Source organism: Myxine glutinosa, chromosome 2 (genome assembly GCF_964187855.1).
Source record: "Myxine glutinosa chromosome 2, kmMyxGlut1.1, whole genome shotgun sequence".
NCBI classification, from domain to species: domain Eukaryota; kingdom Metazoa; phylum Chordata; class Myxini; order Myxiniformes; family Myxinidae; genus Myxine; species Myxine glutinosa.
The window spans coordinates 25,083,979-25,103,495 of record NC_136262.1 but is presented as its reverse complement, the minus strand read 5'-3'; the positions used below and the strand labels follow the sequence as shown (position 1 = coordinate 25,103,495).

Here is a 19,517-nt window from a genome sequence, read left to right as displayed (position 1 = left end):
CGGCCTGGACAAGACGTCTGTGCTTTACGTCGACCAGGAGCCCATTGGCGCACAGGAAGTCCGCGCCAAGCAATGCCATGGGCACGTCGGCGGTGATGAACGACCATCGGAAAACCTGTCCTCCGAACCGCAGAGAGAGGCAGCGTTTTCAGTACGTACGGATGGGCGTCCCATTCGCGGCAAGCAGCGCGGGGCCCCCGCCCGCGGCGTGCTTGTCCGACGTACCGGCAGGAACGACACTCACCTGCGCTCCCGTGTCGCACAGGTAATGGCGCCCGGATAAGGTGTCCGTTATGAACAGCAGGCTGCTCAAACGGCCGGCGCTCATTGCCACTATCGAGCGCCGGCCCGGGCGTTTCCCGACCTGTTGAAGGAGCATGGCGGATGACACTGTCGAGCCTCGTGGCCGAACTTGGCGTGGAACCAGCACCAGGTGGTGGAGCTGGAGGAGTGCGGCTGGCTCCGCCAGGCCGGTGGAGTTGGCGGTTTTCCCCGCGGTGGCGGTTTTCGCCGCGGCGGTGGGCGGGGCGTGGCGGCGGCCACGAGGTGCGTATCAGCATGCTGCGTATGCTGTGTAAGCTGATGCTGTGGATCAGCATCATCAGCAGCATCAGCCTCGAGGTCCGTGACGGCCGCACCGACTCTCGCCCGCGTGTCCGAAGCCGCGAAGTACCTGTCCGCCTCGGCGGCCAATGCTCGGGGTTCCGTTAGCACGGTCCCAGCCAACGCGAGGCGTACCTGTGCTGGAAGTTGGCGACGGAAAAGCGCCCGGAATAGAGAACCAGGGGCTTCGTCGCCCAACAGTGACAGCATATGGTCCATTCGGACCGACGGGCGCGTGTCGCCGAGCTCGGGGAGATCCAGGAGGCGGTCGGCCCGTGTGTCCTCCGTGAGGCCGAACGTGGCTAGGAGCAGCCGCTTGAGTGCCTCGTACTTGTGGCCGTCCGGTGGGTGGCGAAGGACGGACACAACTCGAGCGGCCGTGCCGGGCCCGAGGGAGGCGACGACGTGGCAGTAGCGCGTGTCGTCGTTGGTGAGGCGCCGAAGCTGAAACTGGGCTTCGGCTTGGACGAACCAAACTTCGGCCTGGGCCTCCCAAAATTCGGGAAGTTTAACCGAAATCGCGTTGTTGGGCATGGCAATGGCGTCGTGTTTGGAAGGATCGCTACGGCAGATCCAACGTCGAGGGTCACCAGTAAAGCGCAGTGTTACGCGCGCTGTTTGTAAACAAGGAGGAAGCGGACAACGCGGTAATTTGTAAGAGTCTTTATTCAAGAGCTCACTGTAACACTGAACTCTCAGGGCTGCGCGCCCCGTGTATATCGTGAGGCCACGCCTCTCTCCCGGGCGTGGCCCACCCCCACTTGGTGTGCGGGGTGATGTCACCACGTCAGTGCTTTCGTGTCCGCCACAATCTCAAGATTCTGGTTAGGATAAGGGCAAATATTTATTTGCAATTGGTAAGAAGCACAATTCTCTTGTATAGAGAGGAGGCTGGGTCTTGAGAAAGGCAGAGGATGGAGATGCGGATGCTCAGTGGAATGTTGAGGCAGAAGAATGAGGACATCAGGAGGTCGGCAGGAGAATTGGATATTAGCAAAAAGTGCGAAAGGCATGTCTGTCTGCATTGGTTGGGGGTATATGCTCAGAAAGGAAGATTTGGGTGTAATCAGGCAAATCTTTGGCATGGATACAATTGGCAGGAGAAGAAATGGCAGAGCATAAATGAGGTGGAATTATTTGGTGGAAAAGGACCGGAGAAACGTTGGGGTGCAGACAGAGGATGCTCAGGGTTAAGGGGTGTGGAAAGGAAAAGTTTGTGTGGCAGACCTCACAAAAGACCTTTTTACACAAGAGCATCGAACCTGGGGCAGCTGCAAAATATTTTTCACTCCCGAGTTTTCACTCCTGTCATGTCACCCCCACATCCTTTTACATTTGGTCAGCGCTATCCATTCCGTTCTTCCCAGGGTGAGCTCTCCTCGGTTGACCACTACATTTTACACTTGAAGGATTCAACCCGGGGTGAGAGATCACTGTGTGTGTGTGTGTGTGTGTGTCTGCATTTGATGGGCTGACCGTCCAGGAAGCTAAGGGTTGTGAAGGCCAGAAGCTCACACTGTTTTGGGCGCAGAATCAATTAAAATAACATCGCAAATATTTTAGTTACGACTGATAGGTTGTAAGGGAACAATGTCCACATTAGAAGCCACAACAAACTCATGTCTTTCATGTTGACCTTTGTACCCCAAATTGAAGTGATGTTAATTATACGGATGACTCACCTCCACCACTTGCAGCTACCCAAGCGACCTCAACCCCCCTTTTGTGTACACTATTTTTGGCACATGGACAAGTTTTTTCGCCCCATGTTGAAAAATCCCACCCCTGGTTTGGAGCAGGGTTGAGTTTGCCCCAGAGTGATAACAGTCTCGGGGGTGACACCGGGGTGAAGACAGAAAGTGTAAAAGCTCAAGTACCTTCACTCCAGAGTCTCTCCGGTGTAACCCCCGAGATTTCGTCCTGTGGCAAAAGGCCTAAGGTGGTGGAATTAATTGAGCCCATGATAGTAATGGTTGTAGACTGTTGATTTTTGTTATCTCCACCTATCCTTATAGGTTGTGTACTCATGAGTGATGCCACCTGAAGACATTCTGTATGTGGACAGACATCTGTATGAACATCTGTACATATCCGTGATCCTTTTCCACTGCAGAACAAAATAGAAATATGGGAAGAATATAGAGCTGGTAGTTCCACACCAGCAGATGGCAGACAAACCTCACAGAGAAGAACCGACATAATAGTACAGGCCAGCTTGTGATAAATTAAACAAAGAGACTATTTGGAGAACAACTTTCGCAAATTATAAATTTGTAATATTGTCCTCACCGTTGGAGGTACAAAGCCAAACCGTTGGAGGTAATATTGTCCAAGACCATGCACAATTTAAATTTATTGTCTTCCCTCTCCCACCCCTTCTCCTTCCCTCCTCCTCCTCCTCCCCCCTTCCCCTCTCCCTCCTCCTTCGCCTCTCCCACTCCCTTACCTTCGTCTCCCTCTCCCTCCCTTTGCCTTTACCCGCCCCCTTCTCCACTTCCCTCCCGCCTCCCCTCTCCTTCCCTCCCTTGCTCCTTTCCTCCCGCTCGCCTCTTCCTCACCCTCTCCGTCCCTCTATCGCTCCTTTCCTGCCCCTCCCTGCTCCTCTTCCTCCCCCATTCCACTCTCCCTCCCTCTTCACCTCTCCCACTCCATTACCTTCCTCTCCCTCCCTCCCTTCCTTTGCCTTTACCCCACCCCCTTCTCCACTTTCCTCCCGCCTCCCCTCTTCGTCATCCTCTCCCTCCCTCCTTCGCTCCTTTCCTCCCCCCTTCCCCTCTCCCTCCCCCTTCGCCTCTCCCACTCCATTACCTTCCTCTCCCTCCCTCCCTTTGCCTTTACCTGCCACCTTCTCCACTTCCCTCCCACCTCCCCTCTTGGTTACCCTCTCTCATTCGCTCCTTTCCTCCCCCTCGCCTCCCCCCTTCCTTCCCGCCCCTCTCTATCCCCCCTCTCAATATTCCCGTCACGAAGCGACTCTGCGTTGCCTGGCAATGCCAGGTGCTTTTGCTCACAATTAATAATTTACACCCAAGCAATGATAACAATGGCTAATTGTCTAACTCAAGCCTCCTCCTGCATCCAAGTTCCTTATGTATATCCTTGATTCACTGTTCTCTCTTTACCATATTTATGTTTGATAACTATACTTAGCATGCTTGGTGTATCTGGCAATATCCAAACAGACTCCTGGTTTGGACTTTATGACTTCTCCATTTGAAGTTGTGTAATTAAAAAATTAATCCTTAAAAATTTGGTAATTATTTCGAAAAGAGCATGCTTGTATCTTTGGTATGAACATGGATATGAAGTAGTACTGCTCCTGGAACTGCATTGCTAAACGTCATAACTTTCAAAATGTAATTCAAATCAAAAAACCCCAAAAGTGAGGCACACATTTCACATCTTGATATCGCACCTGTAATGCATCAGACAACGAAAGGCCTTTGTCGTGCATCAAGTATGCCAAGCACACCGACGCCGACCTACTGCGACCATTCTTACAGTACACCAGAGTGCATCCACCACGCCGGCACTCGTCCTCAATGGCTTCGACACATGGAGTCAGATGCTCGAGAAGAGGTTCGTGGGGCAGATCGCTCAGGGACACCCGCATGCATCGCATGCCCGGCGGGAGCACTTTGGGGAAAGGCTGTTGGCGTGTTATATTGAGCAGCAAGGTGATGGCCTCCTCGTGCAGGTCTGCTTGGCATGCGAGACGAGCTGTTCCAATGCGCAACCCGTCGCACACGTGCAGAACTCGCTGCATCCCCACACACTGTCACAGAAAGCAACCCTCAAAATGACCTCTGAGACTGTAATGTGTAATGTCTTCTATTGTTTCTCTTTATGCCAACTTGGTATAGATAGCCCCCCCCCCTCCCCTCTCATCCCACCATCCTCCCCCCCCCCCCCCTCCTCTCATCCCCTCACCTTCTCCCCCTTCCTTCCTCACTCTCCCCGCCCCCCCCCCTCCCCGCATAGCGGGAGATGGGATTTGCCATAAAAACGGAACGGACTCCCCATGGAGAGTATTGCATCACTAACTCTGATGTCATAGATCACATGGTATGGCAGCCATATTGCATTAAAGGAAAATTTTGTACCTCATTTTATCTGAACCTGCTAAACGAAAAAAAATAAAACTTGGCATAGGTCACCAACTCCACAGGGCGTATATTGGGTGATAATGATGACATCATAGGTGAAGTGGCATTTCAGCCATAATTGTTTGAATTGAAATCTTCCTCCAAAAATGTTTTCTCAGCAACCACTCATCTGATCGATGCGAAACTATAAACATAGGAGGAACTCCTCATGGAGAATGTTTTATTTCTAACTTTGATGTCATACGTCACATGGGATGGCAGCCATATTGGATTAAAGGAAAAATAAATTGGACATCATGTTCTCGGGAACCGCTGAAAAATAAGAATTGGAACTTGGCATACGTCATCAACTTCCCATTGGATATATAGGGTGATAACGATGATGTCATCAGTGAAGTGGTATTCCAGCCATAATTGGTTGAATTGAAATCCTTATCCAAAAATCTGAAACTTCATATATCTGATCTATGACCTGAGCTTTGTGAGGGAAGAATTAAATTTATGACGTTCATAACCCATGCCAATAAACTATGTGACATAATAGGGTGCATGGATGATATGATTATATGGGCCATAATAGTAGTGGGCCATCATTGTAGCATGTTAGCGATGGTATTTTTGTTCAGAATGAACGCGCGACACGAGACTATGCACTCTATGAGTGGCGTTCTAGTTTATATTTTATTTTACTGGATGAAATCAACAGGACGTTGATCGGGGAATGGTAACCGTCATAGGAAGAAAAGAGAAGCTGATGTTTCAAACGTTAACCCTTTGTCAGTATTCCTTTCCCCAGGTTTATTGTGTACAAAGTCAAAGGTCATTGAAGAGCTAAAACACAGAATGCATCAGGCTGCAACAAAACAAAATGAACTGTAGAAAGAGAGAGGGGGTAGGGGGGGCACAAACAGCAGGGTTGATGGACAAAATAGAGGAAGACTTGGACAAATCAGGGGAGAGGGGAAGAATTACGTGTATGGGAGGATGCACATGGTGGACAAGATGGACACAGAAGCAAACTCTGAGGAAGCAAAGAGGTGGGCATGGAAGTGGGACGAACGGTTATCAGGGGTAGAACAGACAATGGTTTTGAATGGGGAATGATCTGAGATGATAGTGAACAGGGAATGATCTTGAAGACCTGAAGGGAAGAATGAAATTGAAGAGAATGTGGAAGTTGGTTCCACAGTTGGGAAAAAGAGGAACTAATGAGTGGAGGTGAGCAGTCATTCTGGATTTTGTGAGTTTCACCTGAAAGGGGCTGCTGGTGGACCGCGTGCGCCATGCCGAAACCTGGGGAGGACAAAGAATGGAAAGAGCAGAGGGTGCAAAACTAGAAAGGAGGTGACAGAAGACAGAGACCACAGACCTGTCTACGATGGGAATGTGCCTGGCTCATAGACTCAGCTTCATCACAGGAGATTGTCAAGCTAAGCTTGTGTGAGGCAGGGGTGCCAGCCCAGAGGGGAGAGCAATACTCCAAGATGCGGATGAAGGCCTTGTTGGTGAATAAGAGTTCAGCTGTGCCAAGGAAGGACTTTGAACAATGGAGGATGCCCAGTCGGCGTCTGACGTTGGAGGCCAATTTTGAAATGGAGTTTGCCCAAGAAGGATCATGTCTGATAATAATACCCAAGAGTTTGAGTGACTGAATATCTTCAAGAAGGTTGTTAAGAAAGTCGATGGGGGAAAGGGTGAGGTGCCAGAAGGTCCTTTTGGAGAGACAGAGAGATTTGTCAGGATTGGTTGGTTGTCTGTCTGTCTGTCTGTTTGTCTGTCTGTCTGTCTGTCTGTCTGTCTGTCTCTGTCTCTGTCTCTCTCTCTCTCTCTGGTAATCTCAGTTCCTTCCACCAAGCTTGGAACAAGTGTGTGTCTACCCTCAGGAGTGCCAGAAAGCACTATCTCTCCACACTCAAGAATGAACTCTCAAACCTGTCTCCTTCCTCCAAATCCTGGTAGCGTCTGGTCAAATCCGTTTCTGGTGTTTGTTCCCCTTCTATCCCCTCCCTTACCTCAAATGGCTACACAGTTGACACAGCATGTGACAAAGCCGAATGCCTCAACTCTGTGTTTGCCTCAAAATCTTGTGTCCCAAACCCATCTCTCTCTGTTCCCACCTTACCCAGTTGAACCCAACTGCTCCAGGACTCTGTGTCCATCTCTCCTGACAAGATGGAGAAGTTTTTGTCAAATCTGGACTCTGATTCTGCAACTGGACCAGATGGCATCAGCCCACGGGTCCTAAAATCCTGCTCTGCCGATCTATATCACCCTCTCTCTGTTCTTTTCAAACTCTCTTTTGCTCAAGGTCATCTGCCAGCGTTTTGGAAATCAGCAAACATTACCGCTTTACACAAAAAATGTGCAAAAACAGATCCTTGCAACTACAGACCAATAAGCCTACTCCCAATTATCAGCAAAGTCATGGAATCCATCATTGCTTCGGATATCAAATCCTTCCTCTTCTCCAATGGCTTGATCTCTGATCATCAATTTGGTTTCAGACCAGGTCACTCCACTCTGGACATGCTGCTTCTGCTGTCTCAGCAATGGATGGAGGTCCTCAATGTCAAACAGGAAATTAGAGCTGTCTCCCTTGACATATCACGTGCCTTCGATACGGTCTGGCACCCAACTCTGCTCACCAAACTCTCCTCCTCTGGTATCCATGGAAATCTCCACGCATAGCTTGCGGACTTCCTCTCTGGTCGTAGCCAACGTGTGGCCCTGAATGGATTCCTCTCATCTCCCCTTCCTGTTCAGGCTGGAGTTCCCCAAGGCAGTGTTCTGGGCCCTGTGCTTTTTCTGGTCTTCATCAATGATCTCTCCAAATCTCTGGAAAATCCTCTCCATCTCTTTGCTGATGACTCCACTCTCTGCCGCTCCATTCCTCATCCCTCAGATTGGCAGTCTGCAGCCTCCTCACTCTCTGCAGACCTGGACAAAATCACAGACTGGTCAAACAAGTGGAACATGTCTTTCAATCCTGACAAATCTCACACTCTTACATCTCTCCGAAAAGACCGACTGGACAACCCTCCCATCTAGTTTCTCAACAATCCTCTCCAAGATGTTCTGTCGCTCAAGCTTTTGGGTCTCACTATCTGCCATGATCTTTCTTGAGAAAACCACATTTCCAAGCTGGTCTCCAAAGCCAGTCGCCGACTGGGCATCCTCTGTCGTGCAAAGTCCTTCCTTGGCACACCTGAGCTCCTCATCACATACAAGGCTTTCATCCGCAGCTCAATGGAATACTGTTCTCCCCTCTGGGCCGGTGCTCCTGCCTCACACCTAGCTCGGCTTCACGCTGTTGAAACCAAAGCTTTCAGAATCATTGGAATCTCCTGCGATGAAGCTAACTCCGCGGACCTTTCACTCACTCGCCGCAGGCAGGTTGGTGGTCTTTCTGTCTTCTACCGACTCCTCCCCGGCCTTGCTCCCCCAGCTCTCTCTGTGCTCTGTCCCCCAAATATTCCTACAGGTCGCGCAACCTGTATCTGATCTGACAGCAACCCTCTTATGGTTAAACTGCCAAAATCTAGGCTCTCTGCTCACCTTCACTCTTTCATTCCTCTTTTCTCCCGCCTCTGGAACAAACTCCCCCACTCCCTTCAATCCCAATCCTCCCTCCAGGTCTTTAAAACAGCTGTTCACCACCATCTCTTATCTTCCCCCATCCAAAACCTTGATCTTTTCTACCCCCGCTAATTCACCCCAGATTCACTTTTTTTGAAATTCCAACTTCTTTCCTGGAAGTCCTTGCAGTGCCCATATGTTTTATACCTCTACCACCTCCCCCCAAACCCGCTCCCTCCCACAGATCTCTTGATGTCCCTGCTCTCAAATGTTGTGTTTGTGTGCTTCCCCCTCTCTCCCCATCTTGTCTACCGCTCCCCTTATTATATGTTTTATGTGTCGGTTTGACTTTTTGTATGATTAATGTTGGCTCTTTCACGAGCCTCGATCTTGTACACAAAAAAATAAATAAAAGAGAAGAGGCTGCTGCCTGCCTTTTCCTCAGAATAAAGGATCGTTGATGAAGATTAGGAATAGAATGTGGCCCAGAACACTGTTTTGAAGCACTCCAGCATTAACAGTGAGAGAAGATGAAAGGATTCCGTTAAGAGCCACACGTTGGCTACATCAGTAGAGGAAGTCAGTAATCCAAGAATGGAGTTGGCTTTGGATGCCATAAGCAGAAAGTTTGGAGAGCAAGGTGGGATGTCAGACTGTGTCGCATGATCGAGATATCTCAAGAGAGACGGCTCTGATGTTATGTCTGACATTGACATGTCTGACGGAAAGTATTCACACCCCTTTTTTTTTTTTTTCACACTCCTTGAAAAAAAAAGATGTTTTTCACATTTTGTTGTGTTACAGCCTGAATTTAAAATGGATTAAATTGAGATTTTTTTTCACTGATCTGCACATAATACCCCGTAATATCAAAGTGGAATTTTTTTCCCGAAACTTTTACAAAATAATTAAGTCAAAAAAAGAAAAGAAAAGCTGAAATGTGTTGAGTCAGTAAATATTCAACCACTTTCCTTTGACACTCCAAATTGAGTTCAGGTGCATCCAATTTTTTTTGTTTTTTTTTATCCTTGAGATGTCTCTACAACTTGATCAGAGTCCACCTGTGGCCAATTAAATGAGGTGACTGTCCGACCAAACTGAGCGACCGGGCAAGAAGGACCTTGGTCAGGCAGTTGACCAAGAACCCAATGACCAGTCTGACAGAACTACAGAGTTCCTTGGCTGAGATGGAAGAACCTGCCAGAAGGACACATTCTCTGCAGCACTTCACAAATCGAAGTTTTAGGGGAGAGTGCCCAGACGGAATCTACTCCTGAGAGAAAGGCACATGACAGCACGCCTGGAGTTTGAAAACTAACCGACTAACCCTCCCCTCCCTCCCCCTTCCTTATTTCTCCTCCCCTGCCCCTTCCCTTTCTCTTCCCCCTTCCCCTTTCACTTCCCCTTTCCCCTCCCCCTTTATCTTCCCCTCCCCTCCTCCGCCCTTCCCTCCCTATCCCTTCCTTGCCCCCTCCCCTCCCTTCCCCCCTCCCCCTTCTCTCTCTCCTCCTCCCCCCCATTCCCTCTCTCCACCCCTTCCCCTTCCCTTCGCCTCCCACCCTCTCCCCCCCCCTCCTCTCCTCCCCCCTCTCTTCATATTCCCGTCAGGAAGCGACTCATTGTTACCCGGCTACTTTTGCGAGTAGTAGTGTGACATAATAAAAGAGAAATTGTGTTAGTGTGTGTGTGTGTGTGTGTGTGTGTGTGTGTGTGTGTGTGTGTGTGTGTGTGTGTATGAGGGGTGTGGGTGTGCATGAGGGGTGTGGGTTTGTGTGGGTGTGTGTGTGTAGGGGAGTGTGTGGGAGTGTGGGTGTGTGTGTGTAGGGGAGTGTGTGGGAGCGTGGGTGTGTGTAGGTGTCTATTAACAATTTTAAAATTTTAATTGTGGAGGTTTTTCAAAGTGGACTGCATCGCAGCAACTGATCAAATTATTACTTTGTTATTTTCCTACAATGTAAAAGATATTCAAACCTTGAAGTGTACATTCTTACATGAGTCCCCTTATCCCCCACCTGCCATGAACAAAACCATAATGCACGGTATCAGAAAAACAGCAATGACTTACCAGCCAGAGGTTACTACAGTCTGCTGTGCTAAATATACTTCTCAGCACCCCCTCCCTCCCTCCCTCTCAAGTCCTTCCTTACCACTTTAGGAAGTGTTACATCATTTGGTGTTGGGTCGAAGGGAACCCTTAGTGAACAATAAACACAACACGGGTGATTTCGTTTGGATATAAAGCTGAGACTATCCCACCCCCCCCCCCCCCCTCCCTTGTGGCGGGAGACAGAGTCTTGCAAACTTGTGTGTGTGTGTCGTTGGTTGTTATCTCCATGAGTAGGTTTCAAAAGGTGGAAGTGAGCCCTCCAAAGGTCTCAAAGTATCCACCTTCATGCGTGTGTGTAAACACACACACACACACATATATATACAGTCACGTGAAAAAGTAAGTACACCCCATGTAAAGTTTTGACTTTTTCAACATATTTCAACGTACAGCTATTTGATCTTCATTTCAACAATATTGATAGATAAAGGTGATATAATATAACAAATATCATGAAACATTTACATTTTGTAAGTCCATTGTATAATTTAAATAAACATAAATGCAAATTTCGCATGTGGAAAAAGTAAGTACACCCTTTGGAGGGCTCACTTCCACCTTGCCCCCTTTGGCAAAAACAACCTCAAGTAGGCCTTTCTTATAACTGTCTACCAATCTCTGACATCAACTGGAAGCAATTTTTGCCCACTCCTCCATGCAGAATTCTTTCAGCTGTGCGATGTTTCAGGGGTTTCTTGCATGCACAGCTCGTTTCAAATCCCCCCACAACATCTCGATGGGATTTAGATCCGGGCTTTGACTTGGCCATTCCAGAGCCCTCCATTTCTTTCTTTTCAGCCATTCCTTGGTGGATTTACTGGTATGTTTAGGGTCATTGTCATGTTGCAAGGTCCACCTTCGGTTGAGCTTCAACTTTCCGACAGATGGCCTCACATTATCCTCAAGCACCCTCTGGTACAATGAAGAATTCATAGTGGATTCTATGATGGTGAGCTGCCCAGGCCCTGATGCAGCAAAGCTGCCCCAAACCATAATATTTCCACCACCATGCTTTACAGTTGGTATCAGGTTCTTGTGGTCAAATGCTGTCTTTAGTTTTCGCCAAACATGTCTTCTGGTACTGTGGCCAAATAACTCTACCTTTGACTCATCTGTCCAGAGCACATTGTTCCAGAAGTGCTGGTCTTTGCCTAGGTGGTCATTGGCAAACTTTAGTCTTGCCCTGATGTTCTTTCTGGACAGCAAAGGTTTCCTCCTGGCACACCTCCCATGTCGATCAAATTTTGCAGCCTCTTTCTAATGGTAGACTCGTGCACTTTGACATCCACAGTGGCAAGAGCTACCTGTAGGTCCCGTGATGACATTCTGGGGTTCTTAGAGACTTCTTTCAGCATCTTGCGGTCTGCTCTCGGGCTGAACTTGCTGGGGCGGCCTGGCTTGAACAAGTTGGCAGTTGTTTGGCATCTTCTCCACTTGTAGATGATCTTCCGGACAGTCAAATGATTGATTTCAAATTGTTTGGAGATCTTTTTAAATTCCTTCCCAGACTCGTAGGCATCTATAACCTTCTTTCTAAAGGCCTCAGAGAGCTCTTTTGATCTAGGCATGGTGACGCCGCACACTTCAACAACAAAGAGCAAACCAAACTAAATGTCTGAGGTTTAAATAAGACAGGTTCCTCCAAGATCCTCTCTGACGATGTTCTCATCATTTTCACCTGAGCTGGTGCACCTGATTCTAATTTTAGGCATTTGAAGTAGTGATAAATGTAGGGGTGTACTTACTTTTTCCACATGCGAAATTTGCATTTATGTTTATTTAAATTATACAATGGACTACAAAATGTAAATGTTTCATGATATTTGTTATATTATATCACCTTTATCTATCAATATTGTTGAAATGAAGATCAAATAGCTGTATGTTGAAATATGTTGAAAAAGTCAAAACTTTACATGGGGTGTACTTACTTTTTCACGTGACTGTATATATATATATATATATATATATATATATATATATATATATATATATATATATATATATATATATTGTGGATCTGCCGCCGGCCTTCTCCCCTTATCAAGAAGGGATTAATCCCCTTGTCTTTACTGACCTGGCGCGACCCGAGACCTATTACGTCCCTTCCGGACAGCGCTAAATAGGGTTTCGGGACCAAATTCGCGGTTACCTAAGTACTAGTGCTGCCCTGGAAGCGAGGGAATAAGCCTCGCACGAACCACGTGTGATGGTGATACGCCGAGCGGTTTGCGTACACGTGATCCGCGCTATTTACAATTACTAGACCCGATTGGAGCGATCTTATTCGTACCACGCTTCGTCAATGGAGAAATCACAAAGGCGATCGAATTGGAAAGAAAAGGAAGAACAAATATGTTTAATAATTATTACGCACGTATTTACAGCACAGGAGGAAGAGACACAGGGAAATCCTTAGACAGTCTTATTCTTAATACCCCAGGACAAACGGGCCCGTCTCACTCACACTCACACGGGGATTGCAGATGGGCAGGATGATGTTCACCAGCACCGCGGTGGTCGTCCAGGATCGGCCCCGTCTCACTCTCCAAGGTCCCCGGCACGTTCCGCGAAGATGAAGGTAGGTGAAGGCAGGGACTCGTATCGTGTTGCTCGAACAAAGCGGGTAATCTCGGGGCGAACGGTAGAGGGCGGACTTTGCGCGGCTGGCGGTTACTCAGCCGCATTCACTCACTTTGGCCGAACCGCGTGAGTTATCAATGCCCTGTCTGCGCCCACGTATTCCACGTAACAAAGTTCTTACAGTGCGAAGGATCCTTTCCAAGCGCGTCTCCTTAGAATCCTCTCTATAAACTCCGCACCAGCTCAGCGCACCTCCCTCGATAACTCTCAAGTCCTTTCCTCCACAAGTCCTTTACAATGCGCTTATCCTCTGCAAGTCCTTCCGAGGGCTTTTCGCATCGGGTTATATATGCCACGCCCTTTGAACCCTCTGGAACTCACCAGACGCTCTTCACCATGCCCTCTCACGCCATGCCGCTCGAGCTCTGATTGGCTGCTTCATTCTTACCATCCCCACTGCTGCCGCGCCAAGCTCAACCCTCCTTCACCTTTCGAGGCTCTGCCTCATGTTAACTTGAGTGGTGGACAGCCAAATGGGACGCGGGATGGATTGCGCCCATAGAGGTAGAATGGAGGTCGGAGCAAAATGATTGTAGGGCCTATTCTCCTGCCTTTACACAACGCAGGTACTAAGAGAGGAAATGGCCTATTCTTACACATACTAAGACATAACTATACTACAAATGGGCCTATATGTTGCTCGTGTGACTATCTATGGGGGGCAAACCTTTAACCTTTATTAACCTTTACTGTACCAATCTCAAAACCGCAGCAATATATATATATGTGCGTGTTCAATGTGTCCACCCTGTACCCTCCCACCCCCCCCCCCCCACCTCCTGATCCCCATCACTCCCCCTCTGGAACCATAGGGCAAAAGAAGTGTGCGGTGAAATATGATGTAATGTCTCGAGCTTGAAGAGAAGGTTCGGTCGCAGGGCCCTCTCCTCTTGATAAAACCTCACTACTTGAAAGAGCTCTGAGTATTGTTTTACAACAATGTGATTCATGATTTTTGCTTGATTTTTTTGTCATTATTTTAAAATTTCATGATGTTCCAGACTTATGGGCCACCCTGTATATATATTTTATACATACGAGTGTATAAACTGTGAGAAATAGCAGAAACCACAATACGAGCAGGGTGCCTCATTTGCATGAAATATATCATCGGAAGAAATTAAATAAGTTAAGGATGTAGCTTCAGGAAGATCTTTTATTTTCGACAAGCTTTCGGCCAAATAGGCCTTCTTCACAGTCTACAAGAACAGCAGGCATGCATATAAGGCATTGGTATGCTATTGATACATAAATTGACACATTTCAAATCTGGCCTCCAAAGCCAGTTGCCGTCTAGGCATCCTCCGTCGTGCGAAGTACTTCCTTGGCACACCTGAGCTCCTCACCACATACAAGGCTTTCATCCGCAGCTCAATGGAATACTGTTCTCCCCTCTGGGCCGGTGCTCCTGCCTCACACCTAGCTCATCTTCACGCTGTTGAAACCAAAGCTTTAAGAATCATTGGAATCTCCAGCGGTGAAGCTAACTCCAAGGGCCTTTCACTCACTCAACGCAGGCAGGTTGGTGGTCTTTCTGTCTTCTACCGACTCCTCTCTGGCCTTGATCCTCCAGCTCTCTCTGTGCTCTGTCCCCCAAATATTTCTACAGGTCGCACAAGATCTGCCAGCAACCCTCTTGTGGTTAAACTGCCAAAATCAAGACTCTCTGCTCACCTTCACTCTTTCATGCCTCTTTTATCCCGCCTCTGGAACAAACTCCCCCACTCTCTTCAATCCCACTCCTCCCTCCAGGTCTTTAAAACAGCTGTTCACCACCATCTCACATCTTCCCCCATCCAAAACCTTGATCTTTTCTACCCCCGCTAATTCACCCCAGATCCACTTTTTTGAAATTCCAACTTCTTTCCTGGAAGTCCTCGGTGTGTCCATGGTTTTTACCTCTCCCACCCCCCATCCCCCTTCCCACACCTTCTCCCCCCAAGCCCTCTCCCTCCCACAGATCTCTCGATGTCCCTGCTCTCAAATGTTGTGTTTGTGTCCTTCCCCCTCTCTCCCCATCATGTCTACCGCTCACCTTATTACATGTTTTATTTGTCGGTTTGACTTTTTGTGTGATTAATGTTAGCTCTTTCACGAGCCTCGATGTTGTGTACAAAAAAAAAAAAAAAAACACCCTTAAAGACCCCTAAAACCCCAAAACCCTTAAATACCCAAAAGACCACAAAATACCCAAAATTCCCCAAAGACCCATAAAGACCCCAAGACCCATAAAGACCCCAAGACCCTTAATGACCCAAAATACCATGAAGACCTAAAATACCCCAAAGACCACAAATACCCCAAAGACCCTGAAAGACCCTGAAGACACTGAAGATACAAAAAATCATAATATCCCAAAGACCTTTGAAGACCCCAAAAAACCCTGAAGACTGAAAAGATCAAAAATACTCAGAAGACCAAAAAGACACTGAAGGCCCCAAATACCTTTAACAACCCTGAAGATGCAAAATATGCTGAATATACAAAAGACCCCAAAGACCCTTAAGTACCCAAAAGACCCTGAAGACCCAAAAGTCCCATGATATCCCAAAGACCTTTAAAGACCCCCAAAATACCCCAAAGACCTCAAAAACCAAAAAGTCCCCGAAGACCCAAAAGACCGAACAGTCCCTGAAGACCCAAAATACCCAGAAGACCATTAAAGACCATGAGGACCCAGTGGACCCCAAAAACCGCTATGACCCAAAGTACCCCAAATTCCCTTAAATACCCCAATGACCCAGAGGACCAAAAAGACCTGAGGACCAAAAAGACCCACGAACCCAAGACCTAGAGGACTCAAATGACCCAAAATACCCCAAGGAACTAGAAGACCCAAAAGACTCTGAAGAGACAAAATACCCAAATGACCCAGAGGACACAAAAGACCCCGAGGACGCAAAATATCCTCAGGACGCAAAAGACCCTGAGCACCCAAAAGACCCAGAGGACCCAAAATAAGAGTAATTGTGTCTCTTACATTGGAATTGTAGATGGTGGCTTGCAAACTGAGCCTCAAGGTCGGTGTACAGAAGCGTTTTTTAAAATCACAATAAATACAACGTGCAGGGAGGTGAAATTTGCTGCACATGATGTGCAATGCACGCAGAGGACAACGAGTGTTTATTTATGTCTGAAGGATTTTTTTTTGATTTTTTTTGTATCCAAGATCGAGGCTTGTGAAAGAGCTAACATTAATCACACAAAAAGTCAAACCGACACACAAAACACAAAAAATAAGGGGAGCGGCAGACAAGATGGGGACAGAGGGGGAAGGACACAAACACAACATTTGAGAGCAGGGACAACGGGAGAAATGTGGGAGGGGGAGGGCTTTGGGGGAGGTGGGAGAGGTATAAAACATGAACACTGCAAGGACTTCCAGGAAAGAAGTTGGAATTTCAAAAAAAAAGAAAAAAAAAAGGTGTATCTGGGGTGAATTAGCGGGGGTAGAAAAGATCAAGGTTTTGGATGGGGGAAGATAAGATATGGTGGTGAACAGCTGTTTTAAAGACCTGGAGGGAGGAGTGGGATTGAAGGGAGTGGGGGAGTTTGTTCCAGAGGCGGGAGAAATGGGGAATGAAAGAGTGAAGGTGAGCAGAGAGTCTTGATTTTGGCAGTTTAACCATAAGAGGGTTGCAGGCAGATCTTGTGCGACCTGAAGGAATATTGAGGGGACAGGGCACAGAGAGAGATGGGGGAGCAAGGCCGGAGAGGAGTCGGTAGAAGACAGAAAGACCACCAACCTGCCTGCGGTGAGTGAGTGAAAGGCCCTCGGAGTTAGCTTCATCGCAGGAGATACCAATGATTCTGAAAGCTTTGGTTTCAACAGCGTGAAGCCGTGCTAGGTGTGAGGCAGGAGCACCAGCCCAGAGGGGGGGGGGGGGGGAACAGTATTCCATTGAGCTGCGGATGAAAGCCTTGTATGTGGTGAGGAGCTTAGGTGTGCCAAGGAAGGACTTCGCACGACGGAGGATGCCCAGTCGGCGACTGACTTTGGAGGCCAGCTTGGAAATGTGGTTTTCCCAAGAAAGATCATGGCAGATAGTGAGACCCAAAAGCTTGAGCGACAGAACCTATTGGAGAGGATTGTTGAGAAATTAGATGGGAGGGTTTTCCAGTCGGTCCTTTCGGAGAGACATTGTAAGAGTGTGCGATTTGTCAGGATTGAAAGACATGTTCCACTTGTTTGACCAGTCTGTGATTTTTTTTCCAGGTCTGCAGAGAGTGAGGAGGCTGCAGACTGCCGATCTGAGGGATGAGGAATGGAGCGGCAGATAGTGGAGTCATCAGCAAATAGTCCGTGGGCCAGAGGGGCCTACCGTGCACCCCCCCTATGTTCCTACTTCTTGGGTGTCATTTTGTTTATTGGTATCTCCCCTAATGGAAAAAAGATGTTAACAAGAAAAAAACTCATTTGGTCTATGTTTTTTACCTCCCTATTTCGATCTTTGTCAAAATGACGTTTTTTCACAGATTGCGTGAATTTTGTACTTGCAACTGAGGCTTCTTCTCCCTAAAGATATGTCCAAATTGGACTAAATTTGGACCATGTTAGCATTAACTTTATCACAATCAACAGACAAAATGTTATGGATATAGTTGTTTGTCTTCATTTATTAATGACGTCACATAATTTGCATATCATGGCACATGCGATTTTCTATACACATCACAACAGAATGAGATAATGATTATTGTACCAGATTAATGTACTGATGAAGAAATATTTAGTCCGTGTATTTAGTCCTTCTTGGCGAAGACTGATAAATCTAAAGGCGTACACTACCTTTTGAAAGATGTGGACAACTCACAACCTCCTCCAAGTGACAAGACATTGGTAGTGGAAGATGGCAATGCTGTATTCTACTACCTCAAAGAGATTCCTACAAACTTCAAAGAGATTGGCATTAAAATCTTCAACACAATGTCATCTAAGTCAGATGTAGTCTTCAGCACTGATATGTACAAGTCCGACTCAGTAAAGTCAAGTGAACGGACACGACGTGGGTGTGCGGAAAAGAGAATGATCAAAGGAGGAAAAACCAAAAGGCCGTCTGATTGGAAGCAGTTCTTGACTAATGATGAGAACAAGAAACAGCTCATTGAACTTCTTCTTGATGTATGGAGTGAGCATGACATGGCAAAGAAGCTGCATGGAAGAAAAGTGATCTTCCTTCGTGAAGGAGAAGCCCACCTTCTTACTTCTCAGAATGGGAAACAAACATTGCGGTCTGAGATCCAATCCCTGAAGTCAAACCAGGAAGAAACTGACTCGCGCATGATCCTGTACTGCAACTATGGCAAAGAGCAGGGGTATGATCATGTACAAGTCAAAAGCCCAGACAGTGATATCGTTTTCATATTACTTCATTATGCCTACCATATTCCAGACATCAGAGTGCTTTTTGACACAGGAAGAGGCAACAAGCAAAGGCTAATAGATGTCACCCATTTTGCAAAGCAGTCCTCCTCTGAATACCGCTCAGCTTTACTTGGACTACATACTTTCTCAGGCTGATTCAACAAGTGCCTTCGAAGGAATTGGCAAAGTCAAGCCAATCAAACTGTTGCAGCAGTCTACCAAATTTGTTAAACCTCTGTCAGACCTTGGGGAATCCTGGACTGTCTCAAGTGAATTAATTTCTAAACTTGAGGAATTCACTTGTGCACTATATAGCAAATCACGGTTCACAGACATTGATGAAGTTCGCTTCATCATGATGAAGGAGAAGTGCAAAGGAGATGCAGAGGAACTCACTAGTTCTGCTCATGTTGATCTATCCTCATTCCCACCATGTAAGAACAGTCTTGAACAACATATCCGCAAGGTGAATTACCAGGTAGCAATATGGAAGAGGGCTCATGAATTCAACCCTGCCATTCCAGCACCAACAGATGGTCATGTCTGGACAAAGAATGGAGACAGGTTGGAACCACTGTGGACAACTAATGATATCCCACCACCTCGGCTTGCTGATGTTCTTGTATCAGTGGAAGAGGAACCAAGTGATGACGAGTACTATTCAGAAGATGATGATGATCAGTGCTATGGATCAGATCATGACACAGATAGTGAAGATGAAATTTAAAGAACTTTAATCATGGTTTTTGTTCTTTCTGTTTATTTCTGTTTCAACTTTTAAAATTGCTAATCAAGTGAACAAACATTTTTTTGCATCCAATTTTAATAGTTGATTTAAGTGACAGTGTGATCCTGCTGTCAGAAATGTCATGATGTTTCTTGTGATAAAATATTTGTACAACTAAGAATTGTGAACTAAAAACAATTATTCAAAACAAAAGTAGTTAACAGTTTACATTATCAAATTATTGTATTCAAGAATTACGAAGTTTTGGTGTTAAACAGTGTAATTGTTTATTATTCCGTTTAAACTGAACATAAGGAACCGTGTGTAATTCATCGCACAAAGAGTACCCAGGGGATATTTTGAATACTTTGAATCGCAGTGTCATTAGAT

General features: G+C 46.9%; 1 protein-coding gene across 1 annotated transcript in view; it reads right to left on the bottom strand.

Annotated features, from left to right (window-relative positions):
• The window catches only part of LOC137422658 (dual specificity phosphatase 28-like), a 35,420-nt gene extending 25,049 nt beyond the window's left edge, over nucleotides 1-10,371 (bottom strand). Inside the window, exons 1-2 of the mRNA XM_068109364.2 lie at nucleotides 10,351-10,371; nucleotides 4,019-4,378 (exon numbers count right to left, since the gene is read on the bottom strand). Coding sequence (XP_067965465.1) covers nucleotides 4,019-4,369 — 351 coding nt within the window. The 5' untranslated portion in view covers nucleotides 4,370-4,378; nucleotides 10,351-10,371. The remainder of the gene's footprint in view (nucleotides 1-4,018; nucleotides 4,379-10,350) is intronic.
• Between the last annotated feature and the right edge of the window lie 9,146 nt (nucleotides 10,372-19,517).